This window comes from Xenopus laevis, chromosome 2S (assembly GCF_017654675.1).
Source record: "Xenopus laevis strain J_2021 chromosome 2S, Xenopus_laevis_v10.1, whole genome shotgun sequence".
Lineage (NCBI taxonomy): Eukaryota > Metazoa > Chordata > Amphibia > Anura > Pipidae > Xenopus > Xenopus laevis.
Genome location: NC_054374.1, coordinates 81,351,472 through 81,378,299, shown reverse-complemented (window position 1 = coordinate 81,378,299; position 26,828 = coordinate 81,351,472). Strand labels below are relative to the sequence as shown.

Sequence of the window (26,828 nt, the reverse complement as noted above, 5' to 3'; positions counted from 1 at the left end):
ATGAAGGCTTTACTGTTTATATGCAGAAAGTTTCCAAGTATTGGAGAGGAAGTGAGAACCTTTCAGCCAAAGGCCTTAGAAAAACAAAAATACTTAAACTGACACAAAAATGGTTACATTTATAGATCTGTCATCAATCTCCATTTCTGCTTAAAAGAGACAACTTAAATGTCAGTTAATTATATCTCAAGCTTCTCACTTCATTACATCCATCAGGTTAAACTTCTCCGCTGCTTTCAATGCAAATCCAGTCCGAAATGAATAAGTTATTTAGATTTTTGGAAAGAAAACAAAAGGCAGAGTGCTAATAAACAGATTCAAATTAGACAGGGGCTGATTTATTAAGGCTTTGTGGAACCTTTGGTATTTAAGTATTTATTTTCTGTGTTGGAAAGATTTGAAAATATTTATCGAAATATTTTCTTCCTGTGTGCAATATGCATGGTAAGTCTGGATTCAGGATGGTGGGACAGGATAGTAGAGTCCTGCAGCGGGTTGGGTACCCGTAAAAAAAGCAGGCACCCTGCAGAATGACTGGAGGATTTTCAGGTGCGGGTATAGATGGGTATCTTTGGGTCGCGGGTCTGCGGGTCAACTACATTTTTTATTGTCTATATTTTACTACTTTTAAAGTTTTGCAAAACTTGTGTCTGCCCCGCCTACTTTTGATGATGTCACATCCGGTTTGTGGCAGCATCACTTCCTGTTTGACAGTGGTCGCTGGGTTGCGGATAAGGCAGTTGCGGGTCCGAGTCAGGTAGCGGATCAAAGCGGGTAAATATTCGGGTTGCGGTTTTGGTTGCGGGTTCAGGTCGGGTCTGGGTCTTAGAAATTGATCCGCGCAGGACTTTATAGGATGGTTTCAGATACATTAGGAAGGAATAACACAGGGACTGAATTTGAATTTTGAATGTGGAATGATCATGAACACTTGTAGAAAATCTAGAATGGCTTTATTGATTGCAATTTACTGAAGTAAAATTAGTTTGCAATCATTGTATCTTGTAATTATATAGTCACAATAGTAATTGAGGCTGAAAAACACATGACTAGGGATAAAGAAATGTTTCAATTGATAGAGATTAGAGGCAAAATCTGGGCCTTCACAAGTTTTCATGAATTTGTGCTTGAATTTTGCCATACTAGTTTCTGGTTGAACTGAATTCAAAAAATTTTAACCGCACATGCAGCATATGGTTCTCATTAACCCATCAGATTTGTTTCGGTATTAGGCCGAATCTTTACGAAGGAAAAAAACAGCCAAATCACAACATAGTGAATTTGGTGCATCCCTAAAAAGTGTCCTTTTAACTAAAAAAAGAGAAAAACTCTAGACAAGAAAAAACAGAGACAATGCATTTGTCAATTTTTTGGCAAAACATTACCATTTTGACAAAACAGAGGGCAGTTTTTCTCATCAAGATAATCTTGGTAACCTTAGCATCAATGTAATTTTTTTTTATTTGGGTCTGAGCCTCTTTTTGAGGTCCATATCTGGTTATTCCCTTTTAATATAATAAAGTTACAAATGTAGGCCACAATATATGCCACAATATACTGTCGTTTCAGGGATTTTCAGGGCAGTCAAATATTATGGGATCTAAATATTTCCTCAACTGGTTTTCAGACTTAGGGGCAGATACACTAAAGGGCGAAGTGGCTAACGCTAGCGACATTTCGGCAGAAATCCCATCCGCAGGGACATTGCCAAATTACTAACAGGTGTAGGCGACAATTTGCTATCGAATGGGACCTTCGCTAGCGTTCATTCGGACTCTATATCGCTAGGCGATTTTTCAGAGTTGACTTCGCCACCTCAGACCAGGTGAACTGCTAAAATGAAGCTACATCTTCCTCAATCTTATGTCAGTTACATCATGTACTGTCTGCTGGAAATGCATTAAAGTTGTAAAAACACTGGTGACTTGTCCTTTTTTTAAGCAGGATTGCCTGCAAAAGTCCTATCTATTAAACTTTTTTGGGTTAACATTTTCCCCCAGACATTTAAGGGGCATGGAGCATTTGTTTTAGGGTGAGCTAATGTGTAGGGCATTAGAGAATCTCTTTTGTCTTTATTCAGATTCCTTGGATATTTGTAATAAAAATTGGCCACTTCAAGCATTTGCACCAACATCTCTAATAAAGACGTCCATACAACTGTAATGTACTTTTCGCCTGGTGGAGTGTGGAGTTCGCTAGCGACAATTCGCCCTTTAATGAATCTGCCCCTTAGACTCTATCCTAGGGACAGTTTTTGGCTGGTGCAGGTTGGAGGAATAATTTATATCTTTATTAGCATTGCACATCATGCCAGAACTGAAAATGAAAATACACACTGGCATTTACTTACACTTAGAACTTAATTAGGGCAATTTACAGTAGCCCCTCTGGCATTTGCGAGAATATCCAGGTCACACATACTGTACATTTGTGATTGTGTCCTTAGGATTTTTCTGTATAAACAAATGTATGTTTTAGGTTGAGTGTCCCTTTCATTCCATAATTAACTGCACAGAACATCAATTGCCTGCTTGGAAGCAATTTGCTAAACTGCATGTTCCTTTGCATGCTTAAAATAGAAACGTGTACTTTGAAGCTGTAATTTATTCAAGTTTTTGCATTTGTATCAATGGGTGTGTGTGACACACTGACTGGACAAGTGCCATTTACAAATTAAAATATGCAACATTCCCTGTGATATTTGTTATTCAGTTAAGTCTCAGGGTAACTTTTAGTTGGATGTGCCCACTACAGTTTTAGTTCTTTAGACTTTATTTCAAGTAAATTTGTATGTATAACCGAAACATCTGCCTTGGTAAATAATCAAATGATGGAGCACATTTATCATAAATTGAATAGGGCAAGCTTTTAAATGAAGACCTTAAATGAACAGTACCCCCTATGGTCAAATATTTACAGTGTTGTACTATTGCATTATATGGAGGAAGGAAAAGTCACATGTTCCCACATTGTGAGGGCTCCCTACTAATGATGCGAAGGCCAACCCAAAACCCGTGGGACCTGTGGGCTTGGGTGACCATGGGTTGGGCTTGGGTCTTTAAGTCTCTTCTCCACGAATAGTGTTGGGCCCAAGGTTGAGAAGGGTTCCATGGCAGTGGATGGTGAGGATAAATTAATATCTGAACACCTGGATGTTCCTGAAGCAGGCCCGGACTGGCAATCTGTGGGTTTCTGGCAAATGCCAGAGGGGCTGCTATAAGGTTTCATAGAAAGTCAGTATTTAGTGGGCTGGTGTGGGCTGTTTGGGCCTCTATATGGGCTGATTGGGCCTCTGTGTACCTGAAATGCCAGGGCCTATTTTACTTCTCAGTCCGGACCTGTCCTGAAGCCTTAGTTTTAAGGTGAATACTACTGTCTAAAACTGAATGCACACAAAGAGAATGTCTTCCTCTGTCATATTTCAGTTGGTGAAGAAGTGCTGAAAAACCACCCCCGTCACCTCATATTGACTTCAGGAGCACCTGACATGGCCAGTACTGTTTTAAGCTTGGAAACACTTGGATTTTGAGAACTGCCAGAAATAAGTATGTGGTTTTGGTGTAAATGTTGGTCACCATTCATCAAGCTTAAATAAAACATTAGAGAACACTTCATGTGCCATAGCCCTTAGTCTTGAAATCTTATCTTCAAGCTTTTTAAGATACAGGGAACATTCTTGATAAAATGTTGCACCACGAAGGACCAAAAATGAAACCAAAAAGGATAAAACCCACTTCCTTCCTAATGTTCTTGATAGATTTGGTTACCATGTTTGGAATTTATTTTGTATTATGATTACCTATTGAATTCTGTAGCACCCCACACTTGGTATAGAGACATTTAAGCTGTATAGAATTGGGAAGGCAGATCTAGAAGTAGAAATGCAAGGAAAAAACTGCCAGTGTTTTTAACGTTGCCTCTAATGCCTCTTCAGGAATGGTAATTGCAATTTGTTGAGACTATGAAATGGAAGCGCATATGGAAGGGCAAAACATTGCTGTCCCACGGCACTGGAATGCCCCTTCCTTGTGCAGCATTTTTTTTGTGTTTAATTATTGCTGTTGAGTTTGCTATCAGCCATTCATAAAATGTAGTATGACTTGCAAGAACAGAATTATATACACTCAGTCCTATAAATACGCATAAATATGCACATACAAATTTCTCAATGAGTGCATCTACAAATTAACACAGGGTGGACTATTGTACACAATTGGAACAGTCTGCTACACACAAACTATGTAGGGGGGTTTATTATTTCTTGTAGCCCTGTCACACATGAAATGTTCTCAGTTTCTCTAGCTAGACTAAGCATTTCATTTCTGCAGGACAGAGAGCACGAATGTTATGGAAACTGTTTAACAAAGCACTACATACTCTGTTCTACATATAAGCACATAGTACATTGACTGAACACACACATATTCATGTGCTTTGCTTTCCATAGTGTTGGCTTTGTGATGAAAACTCAGTAGTTCTCTGTCTAATTACAAGCCAAAAATCTCTAGCTTGGGGGCATTTCCCATGGAGATGAAAAAAAAACACATCCTTTGAAATCCCAAAGCACTATTAACTCTTCATTTGTAGAAAATATCTACAAATTGCCTATTTGTTCTAAATAAGTATTTGCTCTTATATGAATACATTAAATAGTCTGTTTATCTCTGTCTCTGTGTACACAGGGAGCTATATACCACCTTGTTCAAGAAGAATGAATAGGCTGCACATAATTTTGTTTGAATTACAAGAATTCTATTTTTTTATTTCTTTAAGCTAAACAGGGCAAGCTAGGAAAATTAAGCTCCGTGTTTGAGACTAGTGAGGTAAATAATTAGATTTCCAGTATAAAACTGCCTCACATCATCCTTTGTTGTCACTGTTTTGTTAGAAGTCACATATGGAGAAGCTTCAATTTTTTACATATACTTATATTTACAATATAAGGATTATTATCTGCACAGTGGATTCTGACATAATAGGCACAGAGATGCTGCCCACAGAAAGACACATAGAAGTCTAATTTACTGTATGAGGCCATGCTTATTTGAGACTTTGTCATATAACAAAAAGAAAACCCCAATGTTTGGCATGTTTTTGAATTTTTGTGGATTTAAAGCAGTTTGGATTTATTTAAAGTAATTAACTCATTTATGACCATCTGTAAAATTTTCTGACAGGTAACTAAATGAATGGTCACATGTATCAATACATTTTGGTGCCACTTTATCAGAATTGACTTATCTGCCCTGCACAGTTGAATCCACTAAGGGGATTTAGTGTTCTGCAAGAGTTATCATTGAGAAAGAAAAGCTAAAAAGTAATGTTTTGGAATATTTTGGCAGAAAAACAGTTGTGAAATTGTTGTCAAAAATAGTTAAGCAGCATTTATCACATGCTTCAATAAATAATCGTAGGAAAAAATATATAGGTAGATATAAATAAAACCAACCCAGTAAGCAACTCTAACACAGTTATATAGCCACTCTTTCTGCCTGCAGAAGAAATTATGTCTCATTAGTTCACTTTCCAATCATCGGATTCTTACTGTCTGTACAGCAGTAAATCAAATATATTTGAGGATTTTTTATGTTTATTTGACCTTAAACATAAGGCACATTTTATTTCAGTGTGACCTTGATCACTCAGAGTAATTTGAATCTTTCCACCCATTTCACATGTGAGAGAATGATCTCCGAGTCAACCCACTAGTCTGCAAAATGCCCCTGACCTCACCCTTACCTTGTATTTGGGTCTGAGCCTGAGTGCTGAAGGGATTTGTATTGGTTAATGTGGCCCTTGGATTTGAATTCGGTTGGACCCTAAATGTTTGCCGAAGATCACTAAACCGATCAGAAAAGGGTTTTGATTGCTCTTCAAGTTTCTGTCTGTGCCCTGAAACACATGCAAGAACCAAGAAACAGAAATACAATTAATTCACAGAGAGTAATAAGGGTGAAATGTTGACAAAGACCATATTAACCTGAACAAACAGCAGCTGCAAAACTTTGTTCTGTTATATCTTGAAATACATCAAGCAAATATGTTAATTTTTCAAGGATGAAATTACTTACTTCCATCAGGAGTCTAGTATAGGTCAATCTAAAAACAACTGGACTTGCTGAGTAATCAATGATTGATTACTCAGCAAGTCCAGTTGTTTTTAGATTGACCTATACTAGATATACTATGACCTGGATGAATGAAAATCTTCATAGTCATATTCCATCAGGAGCTATAACCAATACAGTACGTAAGTAGTATGTATGGTTCTCAAATAGATAGACTCTCGTGAAAAGCAAAAGCTCTTTTTCAGGGAAAGGTATTTCTAGGGTACTTTATTTAACTTGTCTTGAAGAAGTCATATAGTTTTGAAACATGTACACATGATGCTAAAATAGCTCAAAACTCCAACACACAATAAAGAAAAATGTTTACTGTATATTTCAGTGACAATTGTACAGGCCTAAAAATTGTTAGCAAGAATAACTTTCAAATTGAATCAGTTGCTCAGTTGTGCTGCATCTCAATTAAAACTGTTTGATGTCTAAAATTAGAACTGCTATACAGTATAAGCGGATTAACAAATGAATTGTTGTCTCATGCATATGGCCTGCATATGAGAATGAATCTTAATACTGATATTTGTTTGATGGTGCAAAAATAAGCAAAGTGAATATTTATTTCTATCTGTTTATGAAATCCTTCAGAACAACTCAGTCTAGGACTAGACCTTATTGGGGCCACCAGAAAACCTGCCATGCAAGGCCCACTCTCACAACAATTAGATGGACAAAGAAACAAATGGAAATAAGAACGGACTCCAGGGCAATTTGACTGCCCTACCTCCATGGCCAGGCCTACGCCCTCCTCCCTCTTCCATACACTGTCAATTGTTATTGTAAGGTGGATGATAGAGTCAGGCTGACACAGGATGGAGGCAGAAGCATAGAGGATAGCTGATGGCATAAGGAGAAAATTTAACTATAGAGTTCGGATTCCTGATCCATGACAACTCATGTTGATTATTGTAAGGCCAGAATGGATCTCAATGTGGGCGTAAGGCTCTGATATGTTTTGATACCTGAAACAGTGCAAGCTGTATAAGGGATAATCAAATTGCCACAGGCTATACTAATATATTTGTACTATAATATATTGTTCTCACTGAGTGGGGCCCACACAGAGATCCTCTCTAGGTACTCTTACAGGCTAGTTTGGCCATAGAGCAAACCATTACAACTAGAAAAAATATTGCTGTTTAATGTCATCCTTATAAGAAACATCTAAACCATGGGTTCTTAAACATGTCATATTGACCCTGCAGCAATGTATAAATTGCTGGATATAGTCACTCAGCTGCTCTGTTAATTCTCTTACCACTGCCTATGTCCTAAACAATGGTCTGGTAAACCATATTATACCATTAGGAAGAATACTGGTGCAGGGTTTCTGGTAATTACCCCTGCTCAAAATAACTCAAAAATATAAAGTTAAAAAAGTGGATATTATCCTTAAAGGACCAGTAACATCAATTTTTTTTTTAAACTTTGTTAGTATACAACGAAAAAAAAACACAAAGACAAATTAAACGTTGAAATCGATAAGTCTTACTCCAGTTGCGCTCCTCTTCAGAGAAGGTGACAGGGTGACGATCCCTCATGCGGTGCTCTGTTTCTCCTCCCTGGCTATCTCTTTTAAGGAAGGCAGGGAGGAGAAATCGAGTGCCGCACGATGGATCGCCAGATCACCTTTTCTGCAGAGGAGTGTAAGCGGAGTAATAGCAGGTGCATCTGGTTATAGCAAGCATTCAGCAGTGTAGGTAATGTTAATGCACTGAAAATGCATAAGGTGTCCAAAACACCTTTTCACAATATATAGAAAATTGACCAATAAAGCAGCTTAAGAATATTATTATTATTATGAATAATACACACAAGTATCTAGCTAATGTAGTCAGCAGAATTAAAATTCTAAACTGCCGGAGAATATGCAGTAGGAAAATGTTTTCGCTGCTATAATTTAAAAAATTGCAAAATTTAGATTACATTCCAGAACTAAGCTGGAAAAGACCCTTAAATATTCCTTCTGCTTGATATAAAGGCCCAATGGTTTAAATGAAATTGACTATAAAGGCTGTTTATTTAGAATACAATACTAAATCAATACACAAAATACATCAAATATTCTGTGCACAGAAAACCAGACAGTACAGTCAATTAACAAATCAAGACTGAAAGTTTTGGATGAATTCCTGGAATTGTAAGTGTGAAATTTAGTATGCTGGGATGAAACTGGAGCTTGCAATGAAGTGATTCAGTAGCAGGAGTGCTGCAAAAGCTGAAATGAAAGATTTTATACTCTGTTCTGTGCTGTCTCTACAATAAATACACATTCCAAGTTATTCATTGAATCAATGTGTGTGTGTATGTTATGAAAAAAACTCTTTGGTAAGTTTTCTATAAGATAGTACTTTATATGCCTTAAGGCAAAACAAATCAGTGAACAGACAGCCCTGCTCACTTATGCTGCAAAATCACTATTCCCCTTCTTGAAGTATAATTTCCAGTATCCCACTGCTAGTTGAAGGTGCTACTAGGGCATGAACGTAGTTATACATCAGTATGGATTGGTGCCAGAGCTAAACTGGATACCAAAAATAGATGGTGCCAGTCTTTATGTGGGTTAATTAAATGACAAATAAAAAAGTGGTTAAAAAGTGGGTTCATACGTTCATAGTACGGGTAAATTCCCATGACAAATAAGTATGACGTAGTCTTTAAATGTCACTGCATGCTGCAGAAAAGTCCCATTGTTAGCCTAAGTGACCACAGACAGTTATTCCCATGTTTGAAGTGGGAATATATTTGTCAGAAGGGTGTGATGTGTTGATCACACACACAATTTTTGTTAGGGATTCTCAATTGTTCAAAGAGACACTGCACTGGGAACATCTCCCAGAATTCCCTCTAGCAAAAGGGAAAATTTATAGGTTATCTTCCATATATTTTCTTATGAAGTAGTCAGTTGAGTAGTATGAGTACTGAGAGTACAGTAAGTGCTGGACATTGGACAAAGAGGTTTCCATATTAATTGTTTCCCTCTGCATGTTATACAGTATATTAGGGGACATAATAGGGAGCTGCTTCACTGAAGCTTCTGCTGAGGCTATTATGTTAAAGCTCTGGCTTAGAAGTAGAAATGTAAATAAGAAGTCATTCCGTGCACACAATAACTTAAAATCTAAAAGCTAGTTAGTTCATGTTTCAATCCAAGTTTTCAAAGAAGCAGTGAATGGCACAAAATACAGAAAACATAGAGCTCTACACTTTCAATTTTTTCCTAAACTATGTCACTTTATCAATACTTGCAGTATTTTATGCAAACGTAAACATGTTCTATAGTGATGACAGTATACCTTTAATATTGTCTGCGCTACCATAGCATCAAGCTTTTGTTTCACCTTTTTTGGTTAAAGAGGATGCAAACACTGTTTACTCAACCAAACATGTCATCAATGGTTTAAGCATGCTGGGAGCTGTAATCCAGCAACATTGGGGCTGTATGTTTAAAGCAATATTGCACAATAAAACTTTCCCCATCTCTTGAAGGTCAGGCTCAATTAGTATGCAAATGAATTATCCAAAAAGAATCCTATCTGTTTAAATCTATCTGATAAATATTTTATCTGGAATAGAATGGAGAGTAAAGCTGGAGAACAGCGTATACTGCATGGTCAGTGTTGCTATAAATTTTTCAACTTATTAGAGATATACTTTATTTTCCCAATAGGCTTCAGTACAATTCATAATATTTTCTGTCGCAGCTTATGCAAATAACTGTGGGTAATCAGGATGGAAATATTCTGTGGACACAGTGGTCTAATACATGCCTTCATCTGTCAGTTTAAAGGTGCTGCTCTCAAACAGCTGAACTACATCTTTGCCTGCAGCCTTTTTGTAGACTATCCTGGAAGATGCTTCCCATAATCTAAACTCATTCATCTGATCTTGTTATAATTACATTGTGGATGGCCAGCCGGCAGTATGGCTTAGGGAGTTTGCAAGATGGCTGGTAACTGTTTGCTGGTTGTATACAGTGTTTTTTTATCAGGGACTGGGTGACCCAGGAAGTTTATGTCCCTGTTCTGTCTATGTATTCAGCCCCTGGGTTGTGTCCAGGGGCAGGGTACTATTAAGCATATTACAAGCCACTGATCTGCCTTAGATAAATGCTACTCTTTAAAGGAGAACTAAACCCTAAAAATAATAAAAAAAAGACACAAATCTTCTCTGCTAAGGGGCTGTGGTTGCCTTGGGCTGGTACAGAAGACCAAAACATAATGTACAACATTTCTAGCCTACTTCTTTAGTTAAGCTTTAGTTCTCCTTTAAAAAAGAATCTAAATATAAAGTCTGTTTGTTGCATAATGATAGCTGCTGCATTCTTATGATCATCTCTTGTAATTTTCATTTACATCTCTTGTAATTTTACATTTCATATTGCTATAGAGTAAATTTGCATCTACGTGTCAAAATATGTAAAATTAATTACACCTGGAAGACGTCTGTAAAAACACAAAAATGTAACATTAGGAGCTGCAGAAGTTGCAGACGATCACCCATGCGTTTTAGGTTTTATTAAACATATAGCTAATATTTCAAAGTCTAAATAGAAAGCAAGCTTTTGCCCAGCGGTTCATGAAATCCAGGTGTTAGTGCGTTTCTGTATCTCTGCACCCATAAAGGACTGTGTGTTCTCTGAGAGGAGACATCTGTATATTTGACTATGAATACCTCTCATATTAATGTATTACTTTTTTTGGAAGTGGCAATTCTGGGTCTGGTAGGAAAATATTCACTTTATGCACGCATTCATTGACTGGGGCCCCTATCTGAGATAGTTTACGATTATAATCAAAGATAATTCAATCAACAAAATTTGAAGGCAATGTGCCATAGGACTAAATAGAAGCTCACCCAAGATTCTAACCTGCTTCTCTTCTACAAAATGTAACCCTTTTGTTACCATTGTGTGAGCTGTTATGCCAAGTGAAGTTTTGTTTCTCACCTTGCCTCATGGCAGACTGTGTTTCACATAAATAGAAATTGTGCACTAATAGAATAATATTATTTAAACACCATATATTATTATTTAATACAAGTATTCTTTAACCTGATATCCAGAAAGCTCTGAATTTCAGGAAGGCCAAAGAGTCCACTTAAAGTAAATCATTCTAATTTTTTAAAATGATTTCCCTTTTCTCTGTAATAATAGAACAGTACCATGTACTTAATCCAAACCAACCTACACAAATCTATATTGGTGGCAAAACAAACTTATTGGGTTTCTGTAATGTTTAAATGTGTGCAAGTATAGATATCCAAATAATGGAAAAAACCCTTATTTAGAAAACCTCAGGTCCCAAGCATTTTATGTAATACGTAGATCCTATACCTGTACTAAATATAAAATGCATTTTTTATTCTAACATGTGTTTCAAAAAGTTTTCGTTTGAAAATTGTCTAATGTCTATTTGACAGTGGGTTGGATGAAAATTTGGACTTTTAGGATAACATCTAATAAATATAGAAATCTAATATTTTCAGAAATATATCCCCATCTCTGAAACTGAATAAAAATACAACATATAAAAATATAATATTTAAAGGTGATCTATTGTCTTCTGAATGTGAGTAAATATGTATTTAGACCATTTGTCCTAATTTTATAAATGTTGAATACATGTTTTGTCAGGCTGTATTACTTATTGCAGATTTCCTTCATCAGAATAAAGCACTTTATCTGTAAGTGCCAGTAATCCTCTAGGAGAATTTGAATAGAGGTTGCTGAAGTTTTCTACTTACAGGTTAAATAAAATATTTCCCCAAAAAAGCTTCTATTAGTGAGAGCTGACTCACATAGTTACCCTGACACTGGAACTGTTTAGATACCTTAAGAATACACAGATAATTTAGGAATATGCACGTAATTATGTAAAAATATTGGTGTGGCAAAATTCTGATGTATTAGAGCTCACTCAAATAATTGGTTCCAGTACAAACAAAATCCAACAAAATAACTGCCTTTTGCACAAATCCTGCATGTAGAGAAATTTGATGTCTGGTGATTTTAATAGAGTGAGCTCTAATATATATTTTAGGTAAAAGTATCCCCCTTATAAGATATATTGCATCTGACTGTCAATGAATATCTGACATCCAACTGCTGCAAGAAGACAGAATGAAGAGAAACAGATGCTGAGAGAGGGATAGAGAAGAAACAGTACAAAGTATATAACTGATTATATTTATAAAACGTATTCATCATTCTTATTTCAGAATGACGAAGCTTATATTAAGTTTTCATTTTCTCGATAGTTCCCGTTTAATTCAGGAGTTATTGTTGATTTGATGATTCAATTTAATTCCAACATAAAGACATCCAAAGCAACTTGAGTTGCTGGGGTATGTCTTAGTTTTTGTCACAGTAGTATAATCTATAATGATCTATTAAAATAATGATGCCTGGGGGCTTCATACATTTATTCATACTTCTGAAATATCTAGCTCATGTTAACTTTCAGTAGCTACTAAATAAAAGTAAAACTACTGGAGTGTGTATCACAGTGGTTGAAATGTTATTCTTTTGAACCCATGGGGAGTGCATACAAACTTTTCTATGAATTTAACATTCAAGTTAAAGTCATTCCAAGAAACCACACACAGAGATACACACAGACACATAGAACAACGCGCGTGCTTTGAACCAAGCCCTTAAAAAGCTCATAAATGCAGATTGAAGACTTATCTGTGTCTTAATGAATCAGAAAAAAAATGAGCGTAGGACTGGCTAGATATGGGATGACTTTGACATATTTAGCCATCTTAAATATATTGCAATATATGGACAAACAATCCCTATGTTGTTTAAAGGGTAAGGCATTTTTCAGTAGCAGTATGCACAAAATGTCTGTCTTAAATATATTGATAATGGGTTGAGTGCAGAGGAATCTTGTATTTGTCTATATGTATTTTGTGGTCACAGCCTCATTGCACCCCCGCCTAATGGTGAGCACAACTTTTCCTTGTTTGTTATATTTAGATAACTTTATGTGTAAAACTGGGGTTTCCTTGAAGGCTTGGCCCTGCCAAATAAGTAATATTGGGCCTGGGCCCTACCAATTATGTTGTATGTACCCCCATTATTTTTGATAATGGCCCTGCTTGCATCAACCCACAACTGTACCTCTTTGAACTTGTCTCACAAATTTTCTATTATTGTATAGTGGTGGTCCCACTTAGTCACACGTGACAACATTTGAGGTATTATTGTTGGTGCTCTTTATAGTTAGTCTTTTCTTGTTTTACAACTTTCCTCTCTGACCTTACCTCATCCTGCAGCTGCCCATTTACACACTTGCCTAGTCCTCCTGTGGTCCTCTTTTGTCACAACTTCATCCTCAACTTCCACTGCTTTGCAGTAAGGTTTCCCCTCTGTCACTTACCTAATCTTTCCTTCCCTAATCTTATCCCTAATCTGTAATTAGCTTCCCTCCTGCTGCCTCAGCAGTAACAGTCCTGGCCTGCACTTGTCTCAATTTACAACAGTTCCTCACTATTGTTGTGTCCTTGGAAAAATACAAAAGAGTACAATGAAAACTACATAGGTAGTTGGTAACTGAGGTCAAAAACATATTTTTCTGCAGTCTGGGCTACTCTTGGGGGCAGATTTATCAAGGGTTGAATTTCGAGGGTTAAAAAACCCTCAAATTCGACCCTCGAAGTAAAATCCTTCGATTTTGAATATCGAATTCGAAGGATTTTAGCACAAAAGCTTTGATTGAACGAACGAATAAAAATCGTTCGTTCGAACGATGAAATCATTCAAATCAAACGATTTTAAGCGATCGATCGAAGGATTTTTTTCGACCCAAAAAAACTTAGAAAAGTGCTGGGCAAGGTCCCCATTGGCTAACATTGGACTTCGGTAGGTTTAAAGTCAAAGTTTTTTTTTAAGAGACAGTACTTCGATTATCGAAGGGTCGAATGGTCCCTTTTTTTTACTTCCAATCGTTGGAATCATTTGACTCGATCGAATTTGACCAATTCGATGGTCGAAGTACCCAAAAAATTACTTCGAAATTCGAATATTTTTTCATTCTAATTATTCACTCGAGCTTAGTAAATCTGCCCCTTGGTATCTCCTAATGGGAAGATAAAGGCTCTGTACCCCTGGCAAAGCCAGAGTTCCAAATGCAGTAAAAAGCATTTTAAGTGAAATAGGATATTCCTAACAATTATTGAATACCATTCTAAATAGTATAGGATGTCTTATTTGGATATCCATTACCTAAAAATGAATTACAGGAAGGCAATCTCCCATAAAGTAAATTTTAAGCAAATGTTTAAAAAAATGATTTCCCTTTTCTCTAGGGATGCACAAAATCTACTATTTGAGATTTGGCTAAATCCCCGAATACTTCATGAAAGATTCAGCCGAATACTGAACCAAATTCTAATCCTAATTTGCATATGCAAATTAGGGGCAGGAAAGGAAAACATTTTTTTACTTCCTTGTTTTGTGACAAAGTCACATAATTATCTTTCTCACCCCATAATTTACATATGCAAATTGGTATTCTGTTCAGCCAGGCACAAGGATTCGGATCTAAATCCGTCTGAAAAAGGCCAAATACTGAACAGAATCTTGGATTTGGTGCACCCCTGCTTTTCTTTGTAATAATAAACATTAACTTGCAATGGATCTTTATCAAACCATATTGGTGGCAAAAAATCCTACTGGGTTTCTTTAATGTTTCAATGATTATTTTAGCATACTTAGGTTATGAAGTACAGAAAGATCCCTTTCTAAAAACCCCCAGATCCCAAGCATTGCAGTTAATAGATCCTATTCCTGTACTGAAAAGAAGGAATAACCATCATGAATCTAGTATTTGAGAATGAAGAAAAGATACATTAATCTCAAAATGCTATTTTCTGCTGAAAAGACTGTCTCTAGCAAATTGCCAATTTCAAATAATGAACAGCAGTTAAGATTGCACAGGAAATTCACCTTTTTTTTCGCTCTTCCTGTTTGCTGAAGTACATCAACATATATCATGCCAAATGTGAGGAGGTATTTTCATATTTTCCCACCAGTGCTATCTATGGGTGCAAGTTTTATTTTTTACAAGTTTTTAAAAAGGTGTTTTATGTTTGATTTCCATCTCTGCTTGTTAAAAATCTCACCACACAGTTTGATCTAAAACAGCAGTTTTTCAAAAAACACATTTGGAGCAGTTTAGTAACAGTAATATTATTCTTATCTTGTACTTGGTTTTTATTATTTCTCAGCATTTTGGGGCAGATAGCTTTTAGTGGGAAATGTTTACAATAAGAATTTTAAAAAAAAAGTGTTATGGGGGAAATGTGCATCTAGTGTGAATGCATTTTTTTATTCTGACTTCAGACTTGAGACATATGAGGTGTACATGTATTCCATTCATGTTCTGTGTTCCAGCAGCTAAGAAAAATGTGAGTTACATTGCTTCATGGAGATGAGAATATTTTGATACATTACTCCATAGGTGAAACCAGTGCTGGGCCAATTCGGCCGGGCGCTCTAGGCAATCAAGCTGACCGTTTTGTCTTCTCCTCATGAGCGCACATGCACCCGGAATGGAGGAATTGCTGCTGCAGGTGAGGGACACAAGGGTTCGAACTAGGGGAAGGCTGCAGAAGAGGTACTGTGCCTGGCACCCCTCCAAATGTGCGCCCTAGGCACCTGCCTCTTCTGCCTACCCCTACTTCTGGCCCTGGATTAGAGTCAATGCCTGATCCCACCACTAAGTGATTAAAATTCAGAGATAAGTGAAGGTATCCAGCTATTTCCAAATTATTCCGAATTTCAGCATTTCAGTGACTGTAGACTCATCAGAGGGCTTGGTGTGTTACAGCAACAGGACATAATGCAATGCTATTTGCTTCATAACATGTCTGTTTTGCTGATCTTGTTACTTAAAGGAGTTGCTCACCATTAAGTTAACTTTTAGTATGTTATAAAATGGCTAATTCTAAACAACTTTTCAATTTGCCTTCATGTTTTTCTAAGTCTTTGAATCGTTAGCCTTCTTTTTCTGACTCTGAATGGGGGTCACTTAACCCATCTAAAAAAAAAAAACAAATGTTCTGTAAGGCTACAAATTTATTGTTATTGCTACTTTTTATTAGTCATCTTACTATTCAGACCCTCTCTTATTTATATCAGTGCATGGTTGCTAGGGTAATTTGAACCCTAACTACCAGATTACTGAAATTGCAAACTGAAAAACTGCTGAATAAAAACCACAAAAAACCACAAATAATAAAAAATGAAAGGCAATTGAAAATTGTATCAGAATATTACTATCTACCATACTAAAAGTGAAAATCCCCTTTAAAGTAACTTACACTTTTTGACAAATAGTATTGTCTCAAATACAGCTGTGACACTTTCCCCAGTACAAGTGCCAGCAATATGACTTCAGCCAGCACTTCACCAGCAATAGGTTTGTTATTTTTACTGAGATTTCTGTTAGCAGAGAGCTGATCTGAACTGCATGTGCAGCTTCTCTGTAAGTGAGGACAGACACACCAACTTCTGTGTGAACAGTAATTTGGTTGTTTTATAGAACTCAGCATAACATGTCTGCAACAGGAACTTTTCACAGGAAGAGGAAGAAGAAAATCACACAGGATTACAGGTCAAACATGACATCACATTGCTAAGCAACAATAGACCCTCCCTGCATTAAGTAACATGCACAGACTCTGTTGTTTTCCAATCATTTCTACCTAATTGTGTAGGAGAGTGTGCAATTTAATTGAGTTTACTGCCTCTCTGACTTTTAGAGAAAGTTTTTTAGTAAAAGTCTAGTATTAGTAGCCTAAAACTGCTAATATCTCATATACTGCAAAAAATAGAAAATTAATATAAACTGAAAAAATGCTCAAAGGATCACTCTGAGTAACTATTCACTTCATTTTTGGGGGTTTAGAACCCCTTTTATTATCAATATGGTATTCTGTTAATGACTTTTATTACTTTATGTTCTAAGTGTACTTCTTCCTAACAGAAAAAGATACTGTAGGTTCTTAAAGAGTATGATTATATTCTTCTTTGCACAGAAAATGCTCTAAATAAATCCCTCAGAATAGCATCTGGAAAAATGTTGCAAGCAATTTTTCTTCACAGAAGCATTTCGCTGTATACACTGTTTGACTCCCAGCTGGAAAACATTCAGACTGACCTCAAAAGAAATATAGTCCAACTGAAATTGTTTGCAACTTACTTCTTGGTTCACGTGGTCCATCAACAGTCACCTTAATGGCTCTGTGGTACGTTGCAACTTGTGTGGGACTTGTAAAAACTGTGATTGTCAAAGTGAAACTTTTCCCTGAGAAAAGAGGTGTATGAAATACATTAAACCATCTTACACATACCACTTAGCCATCTATTTTCTATGATATAGAACAAAATGATTAAGAGTGATGCAGTTTATGGTTTAAGTAACCACAATGAGTTATAATGCAAAATATAAGGATCACAGATCAGTTGTATGGCCATATACAGTTATGAGGCCTCATACTTAAACAGACACAATAAAAAAACTATTGTTAACTAGATTCACCACACAAACATATGAATTAACAGGTTTGACTGGAGGCTGGTAGGTGACAAACCTATTCTACTGTGGTCTCTGTTAGCAGCATCACACTTCCCCATGCTTACAGTCAGTCACAGTTAAAAACACATTCATTCTTGCATGGTGTATATTAACTGCACACGAATAAAAGAGCAAATGAAACCTGCAAAAATAACCAACATAGTGTACACTGGGAGTATTCACTTAAAAAATGTATAAAATATAGTGAACTGAGACGTTTACTAAGCACCTGCTTTTAACCAGGCATTAAGTAATGCTACATGCGTATAGACTACAGCTATGGGACTTGTTATTCAGAATGCTCTGGACCTGTGGTTTGCTGGATAAGAGATTTTTCCATAATTTTGGATTTCCATACCTTAAGTCTACCAAAAAATCATGTAAACGTTTAGGGACAGATGTATCAAGGGTCGAATAGTAAATTCGAATTCGAATGTGAGATTTATGACAGCCCAACCATGGAAACATTACTAATTTGAATATTTGCCACCTAAAATCTGCTGAGTTCATTTACAAGTCAATGGAAGAGGTCCGTTGAGCCATTTGGAGATGTTACTAGCCTTCCTGACATTCTAGTTTTTTGGGGGGAGAAAAACTTGATTCGTATGAATCTAATACAATTAGAATTTTCGGGACAGAACCATTGGATCTAATATTAGACATTAAAAAAATTTCTTAAATAGCATCCCAGTTGAATTTTGAGTATATTCGAACTAAAAAAAATTCACATGAATTTTTATAATTCCACCTTTGATAAATAAGCCTCTAAATAAACCCAATAGGATTGCACTGCCTCGTATAAGGATATCCCAATTTTTGTTTTTGCAACTGCAATTGAAAAAAACTTGAATTTGAAGACTGATTACTCAGCCTCCTGCAATTACTCATTATAAGGGCATGGGGTCTTAAGTTGATATTAAAGGCTACATATTTTATTTACATATTTTATTTTAAGGAAAACTATGCCCCCAAAATGAAGACTTAAGTAACAGATTTATATCATATTAAGTGAACCCGGAATATTGCTCTTTTATATCTTTCCCCTTGATCCCCCATTTTATGATTTTCTCTGTGCTGCCTCAGAGATCATCGGAACAGAAATACTGCAGCTTTAACTGTAACAGAAAGAGGTGTGGAGTAAAAGAACTTTGCTTGTTAATTGGCTCATGTGACCTAGCATGTATGGTTTGTTTATGTGCACTGTAAATCATAGAATCACTTATTTCTTAAAATGGCAATTTTCTACTTAGGATTAGCCAATGGCACATACTACAGTAATAAAATGTATATTATTATGAAAATTGGACATGAAGTAGGGTTTTCCATATCAGCTGTTTTATCCTATATATTTTTTTTATAGAAACCTACATTGTTCAGGGGTATAGTTTTCCTTTAACAATAATAACCCATTAGAAGTTTTATATAAAAAAAAAAAGACTCATGTTACAGCCATCATGGAAGTCTATGGTCTAGGCTTGTAATGTCCTATAATGTATAGCAGTCATTACATTATACTCTGTATTAGAAATACTGAAAAAGGTGGCTTTGTATCTGAAGAGCAGTTAGGGTGACATTTAGGGCCCTTCACACTTTTGAGTGCAGGACGACTTATTAATATATTATACAAACCTTGTAATGAACTGAAGGGCTTGGAAAACTCTGCTTTGTATTATCTGAAATTCTCCACAAACTGCATGGTTTTACTTATTATCATAAGAGGCTCTAATTGTTTACAGTGACAGCGATCAGCAAGTTTGCATAAGCCATGCAGGTTTTTGCTATTATTTCCAGTTTAACCACAAAGATCTGGACAGTCATAGGCACACTGTACTCTATCAAATGTGCTAGTTGACTAATCTTCTGTTGATGTGGTCATGAGATTATATTTAAATTATTTGGGTTTATAAAATAATGTCGATATTGAACCTGTCCTTTGGAATTTATAATAACAACACTACACAACAAAATGAGTTCAAAGAGCAGACTTGGAGTTACACAGCACTCCGTCTTGGAAATTTGTTTTGGAAGCATGAAAAAAAAAAGGTTGAACCGGATAATTAAGTGCAGAAATCAAAGCCTAATTCATAAAAGGAGCCATTTTCCATTTGCTAGTGTGCACTCCTTAAAATGCAGCACTTGAGATAGAATGAGAGTATGAAAATATGCATGTTTTAGAAACCTAAAGAAATGGATGAAAGAAATGTAAACTGTCTGACTTTTATAAACCATAACAAGTAAACATGAATTGTCTACAGGAAAGATAGCACTGGTTCTAATTAATGCAGGAGCAGAAATAAATATTAGCATAAGAATGGGCTGACTGTTTCAGATGAACGCAGCATTCAAAAGAAACTGCAATAAATGTAAGTGAATCAGTTCCGATCACCAATGGTTAATAGGTATCTACCACTGTGAAGAAAGGGGGGGGTTAAGTATTGTGAAATACTGAATAAAGTAGCAGAAACACTTGTTTTTTGCTTGCGGGATGGGCACATTTTTTCGCCTTGTTTTGATGCAGAAATGATGCCCATAGATTTGTATGGCGTTGTGCTTCAAAAAAATTTTTTGACGGCCATAGACTTTAATGGGTGTCAGCGACATTTCGTCTACAGCAAATTTTTCCCTGTGACTTAACTATGCTGTTGTGACAACTCCCTGTCTGTTCTCCCAGACCAGAGCTGTGCCAACCCGGGCAGGTGCCCTGCGCGTGCATGCGCAAGACGGCGTGTGCGCATGCGCAGAAGCGCATTTCACCCAAAAAATACCAGCGGCAGTCGGGGAGAGATGGGACCAGACATGGAGTAGACGACAGAGCAGGTACGTGCCTGGCGCCCCCCCAGCTTTGCACCCTAGGCACGTGCCTACTCTGCCTACCCCTAGTAATTAGTGGTGCAGTCCAGTTATGACAAACAGTGACACCTAGTGGAAGGTTGGAAAGAGCATACAATCACTCTTACCCTTTGCTTGTACTGACTTGTCATCTGTTATAAGTATATGACCCTCATAGCAATCTAGGGGCATGTGATTGATACATAATTCAGTGGCTGGTAAACTGCCAAGTTTCATCTTTGGCCACTATCCAAAATGAAAAGCCACTTTCAACAGTAGTGATTCTGTAAAACCTGAAATATGTTATTCTTACATAGTCTGTGGTGTAGTGACCCATGCAGAACACAGCTTTTATGTTGCACACTAAAGAGATTCCCTACAAAAACCCAAACATACAGTATTACTTTTTGTCAATTCCATGAACTCTCAGCTTCCATCAAAGACATATACCTTTAAAGGGGTCCAATTTTTACTTGATGCCAAAAAGAAAAATTACTTAAAAATACATTTTCTTTAATATTATTTTTAGGCACCACTATATTTTAGGTGCCACTATATTATTCTGCTAGATGTGTAGAAACAATAATTACAATACTTGTGAGAGTTTGTTTTGTCATTGTTTTTGTTCAAAGAGAAATAGACCAAGCAATTAGATTGACTTTGCATTGGAGGCTTCACTATTACTAACAGCACTTCTGCTTTCTGGGACATCATATTGGTCGGTAATTGCTGTAACAGACAACTTTCTACTTAGTTCAATGATCTCCTTAGAGAGTAGCAGATTTATGGCAACAGCTATGCCCCAAATCTATGCTTCATACAGCAGCATGGGCAGCGACGCAAGGGAGGAGTATTGTGACTCGCTAACTGGTTTTATTTTAAAGATCCCCACGGTGCAATAATGTAGCCTTAGGCTTGGTCCAGTACTTTGATAGCAGAACAAAATCTGATTACCTTAGAAAATAATACATAATCCCTTAAAAGGATGTCCCACATTTTAAATTTAGTTAATACACAGTATTATGCACTGGAAATGGGCAGCAATAGGGTGAGAGCGATAGATATAATGTACAATATATATAATGTACTGTGAGCCTGAAGACACATCACAGACCTCTCAACAGCATTAATCCTACAAGTAAATATAACTTTGGATCTGTTGTTGCTATTCTGGTGCAACACATAGAAAACAATGAATCATTAAGCCTGCATACAGTTAGTGATCCATCTGTCCTATAAATTCAGTAGTGTAAATAAAAGAATATTATAGCCCTCACACTTTTCCTAAAGAAATGAGAACTACTTCCTTCAGCTGCTAGAAAACTGCACTAATATACATATTCACTTCCATCAAGGTACAAATATATACACATATATATATTATATCCTTAATGATGCTTTAATTACCTGGATCACAAGCTTTTTTGGGTCAGGATCCTTTTTTGTCCACATTCTAATTCCTGGCACTGACAACTTTAAAAACTTGAATTTGTTTGTTTAATTTTTGTGTGTACCTGTCACTAGAAGTTACTCCTCTGTTTGTAATTTTCTATTAGTAATAATACTGTTAAATGTGTGTGTGTGTTTGATACATATATAAATAACTATACACAATGATTATGTTCAAGAGTAATGCCATGCCAAGAATTAGATAAAAACAAGAGAATGGAGGTCCTGGGCTCATAAAGCTTACAATCTCTCTATATAAAACAGAAGACAAAGTCTATCGCACAAAATTAAATTACGCAATACCGGTTTCTGCTGCAGTGTCGCATATTCACAAATCCATAATTGTAAGCAGCGCACGCGAATTTAAAAAAATCATTTTTCAAACATGTAAAAACATACTGTGTGGATATAATATATAATATATATATATTAGCAGAGAATGAATGGCTACAAATGCTTAATTGCTGTATGTAAAATGTCATTCTACCAACCTCTTCCACTTCTCCCAACAAATCTAAGATCATTAAATCTGGCTACTTGGTTCTTCATGACAGCGGAGGCATTCCTCAGCTCTGCCGAATAATTCTCATCGTTTCCTGCCATGACTGTGACTACAGTGCCATCAGGAACATCTCCCAGAGCCACAACCTGCAGGCAGAACCAACACAAATTCAGTTCAAAGCAGCACAAATAAAGGAGGCAAGGGCAGGAGGTAGAGTAGTCTAAACTGCTGTTTAGGATTCAAGATTTTTTTTTTCCATTCTGTGGCATATACACCATATATATTTGAGAAAAGGGTTAACATGATGGGCATGTGTCTTTTTTAATTTGTAGCTTCAATGTTTTGTCTATTATTCAATATTGCCCCGTCATCACCTCTCTAATAACATACTTCCAAAATAATGACAACTCTATTTAGATTATTTTATGGCATCCTACTTTACCTTTATTAAAAGGCAAACAGAAATAAATAGCCAAAATGATAACATGTGCTGCCTATGTATATTTACTATTCATTTGAGTACAAGTTTCCATCATGTTTACAAGAAAATATCAATGATAAATACAGATAACAAAAAATGCTCCTGTTTAGTCTGTTGGGACTGTTATGCATTAAAATATTTTACTGGGAAATGGTTATGGGTTTATAAGAATCAGGAAAATTACAATTTCATAGTTTTCCAAACAGGATGGCAAGCTGATTTTTAGCTGATTTGGAGCCCGGTGTAATGGCTTCTGAAAAGAATACTTATATATATAATATGAATAGATTTTTATACATATTTATAAAACTATCTGTCTGCTTTTTCTCTCTTTTCTCCAGTTCCACTGTATTGTAACATGCCTTAAAAATGTAACGCCCCAAAAAAAACAATTTTATATTGATATCAATGAATATGTAATTGCATAATGTGTCCTTACTTAAAATGTGTATAGGTAAAAATGTTTATGGGTGAACTAAAACTGCACGTATCTCTCCCATTTAAACTACAATTATGTTTTTCAGCATACAATATTTAAATTCCTTTAATTATCATTGTAAATGCTTGTGCAGTTTAATTTGAATGTTTAAGGAATGAAATAATAAATTACACTTTTAACGTGCAAGAAGCAAGCATATGAATATGATTTGATATGATATATGATATGAATGCGCACTTCCTTTCTGCTTAATGTATCCATATCTGATTGGTTTTTTTTAACATTTAGCATATATGGCTCTTATTAATATAGTTTTTTTTATTATGGCAGAAAGTATATTTATATATTTGGTTAAATGTTTATTTTCAGTTTTCAAACAGGGCTCTGCATTTCTTACTTTCATTTTAAAAAATATTTAATATGCTTGTTTGAAACAGTTCTCTTTGAATATCAGTAGTTAAAAAAAATATATAAGTATGAAATGTGTTAAAGGTTTACGTTATATTGTCAATGAAATGTAAATAGGCAAGTACAATTCAACATATTTCTGAATCGAAAAAATATACAATAGTCATTATTAAACATTGCTAATGCCTTTCTCTTATTTATCTTAAAGGAAGTTTTTAAACATGTCCTCTATTTTTTGCATGCTTATTACACCTGATAATTTAACATCTGAGCAAGCTGATATACAGTATGAGTATTTTCTCTTCTTTTCATTGCAATCTTTAAACCATGATCGTCGCTTAAGTTTAGCAACATTTTCCTTCTGAATTCCCATAATCAGTCACCACATATCTCACAACCACAAATATATATATATATATATATATATATATATATATATATATATATATATATATATATATATATATATATATATGTATAAATATGTGTATATCTCCCATTAGAACATGTTTTACAGTATACATTTGATATTGTAATGGTGCTCAGCTTTGATTTTAAATGAAAAAGCTGTAAAAACGTAAATATTTTTCTGAACGGCAGCTTTTGTAACAGCAAAGACAATCAATCAATCTAATAAAAATGGCAACATTTATCTGAAAAGGTTTTGAATTGCCCTTGTATTTGACTGCATCATGATAAAACAGTTGATGAACAAATCTTTTCTGAGCTGGGGAAATTTTTATTGAAATTCTGTTCATCACTAACGATAAATTTTCAGAAAGGGAAGAAGTGACCTTGAATTTGTTGCTGGTCTTTGAAGTGGTGAAATGGTATTTCAATATAGCATATATCTGCATGAATAGCTGTCTGTCTATCTATATATATATCTATCCCTCTAAAGCCCTGGGTCTCTCAAGTTCTGATTAGCAGATTCCATACTTTTATAAAAAAATATAACCCAGAGACTTTAGCAGTGGCTGGTGTGTCAGTTCTAACAGGACCAGTCAGCAGAAAATATATTATATATATATATATATATATATATATATATATATATATATATATATATACACAAAAGCTATGAATATCTTGTAAATGATATCCTTATAAATGGTGAGATCTGATGTCATCAGTTATAAACGGTGAGTTCTGATGTCATTTCTGTCACATGACTCACTGAAATTTATGTATTATAATAAATAAAGTACCCCCAGTTGTAAAATACGAGGATATTAGAACTTACCTCGGAGTTCCATGACCTGTATATGGTCATGAAACTCCTCGGTAACTTATAATATCCTTATATTTTACAAGAGGGGGTACTTTCTTCACTATATATCTACATTCTAAATGAATTTGCAAAGATTTCATTCATATCCAGTGACTAGATGATAAGATCACTGGGCTATCTGCTTTTTTTTAGGGGGAAATGAATTAATATTAAACAGGGACATGTGCCCTCAATAGAGAATGTGCTGCCATGCAAATGTGTATATATATATATATATATGGGTAGGCTATATTATTTAAATTGTATAAAAAAGTGAAGGATATTTGGAATATAATCCATGATTTTGGCAGCGGTGCCTTGGGAAAGCCTTGCCTGTAACAGTATCTACACTACAATGTGCAAAGTTGAATCAGTTTGGGAGGATAGTGTAATACTTTTATAAGCCTTTCTGGATTTCCTTTCTTTAATCCAAAGTTTCTTCCCTGTTTCTCCGTGTGAATGTGAATTGAGATGATCTAAACAAACAGTAGACTATGGATGCCCCAAAGCTCTTCCACTGCCCCACGTACCTTGAAGGCGACCGGCAGAGTCTTGTTGCAGCGCCAGTGGGACGGCAGAACCGAGCACAAGAAGTTGGGACTGTCTGTCCTGACCAGTTCCCCCGCGTGATCGGCCAAAACATCCACCACAGTCCGGATCTCTGGCCGCGTCCGGCCCGGCGCAGAAGAGCTGATTGCCCCGTTGTTCTCTCCCATCTTTCCGCAGGGGAAGGAGGTGGATGGAGGAGTGAAGCGCCTACTGGTGCAGGGGTCTACGGGAATGAGCATTACAACAGCAGGGTGTTAGCAATGGAAGCCGCTGGGTATGAATGGCAGCAAGTTGTACGTAAGTTCCTTGTGCCCCCCGGGTGTCTGATAGTCAAAGGCTTAGTTATCACTGATCTCTTCTCTAAAGTCCTTTGAGATCAGAGGCTCAGGAAGTGACTGTCAGTTCTGCAACTGCCACTGCTGCTGCTGCTGCTGATGCACCCTGAGTTCTCGCCTCGAGTTTCCGCAGCAGCAGCAGCAGCGACAAAGCCACACAAAGCCTGAGGGCGGAAGAAGGAGAGTGAAGGGACCGGCAGAGCCGGCTGTGTGACAAGGAAGAGCTCGGGCGGGTGACTGAGCTTCTCACACAACTGCTTTGCGCTCACCAACCCCCGAGTCACAAAACAAATGTTGCGCGCCGGTTGTGTGAAGAAAAAGCTGTTGCAACAAAGGGATACAAACTCGAAGTTTGGGAGTATTATTAGTGACAGAGAGGCTGTGTGCAAGTGTTCCCTCCACAAGAGTTGCCTGTGCAATGGACACAGTCCGTCCACTCCCTTCCCTTCAAAACTAAATGTCAATAGCGTGTGCCAAAGGCTGGTGTCAACTCTTATCCACTCCCAGCAGCTTCCAGCTCTAATGAATTGGCAAGAAAAGAGCAACAAGAGTCCAGCTGGGCCGTGCGCTATTTACACCAGACCTGTCACACGGGGTGGGAGGGGCACGGTTTCGGTGACTGACAACAAGCCTTGCCAATCACAGCTCGTTCCCCTGTCCGCCTGTCCCATTTATACTGAAGGGTGGGGTGGATGTGACAGCCGGGCACGGACAAGGGCTACTGTTGGCTGGATGGGGGGGGGGGGCGATGAGGGGTGGAAAGACTATTATATGGGGCTCCCTCTATACTAGAACGATTTCTGACCGATCAGGAAATGAAGAAACCCAATTTTGACCCTTATCATATGTTGGTTGTCTTGAA

The 26,828-nt window shown here is 36.5% G+C and overlaps 1 protein-coding gene across 1 annotated transcript in view; it reads right to left on the bottom strand.

Annotated features, from left to right (window-relative positions):
• Positions 1-26,602, bottom strand: part of runx3.S (RUNX family transcription factor 3 S homeolog) — a 34,584-nt gene extending 7,982 nt beyond the window's left edge. Inside the window, exons 1-4 of the mRNA XM_018249591.2 lie at positions 25,613-26,602; positions 22,474-22,630; positions 17,330-17,434; positions 5,740-5,892 (exon numbers count right to left, since the gene is read on the bottom strand). Coding sequence (XP_018105080.1) covers positions 5,740-5,892; positions 17,330-17,434; positions 22,474-22,630; positions 25,613-25,870 — 673 coding nt within the window. The 5' untranslated portion in view covers positions 25,871-26,602. The remainder of the gene's footprint in view (positions 1-5,739; positions 5,893-17,329; positions 17,435-22,473; positions 22,631-25,612) is intronic.
• Positions 26,603-26,828: the final 226 nt, after the last annotated feature.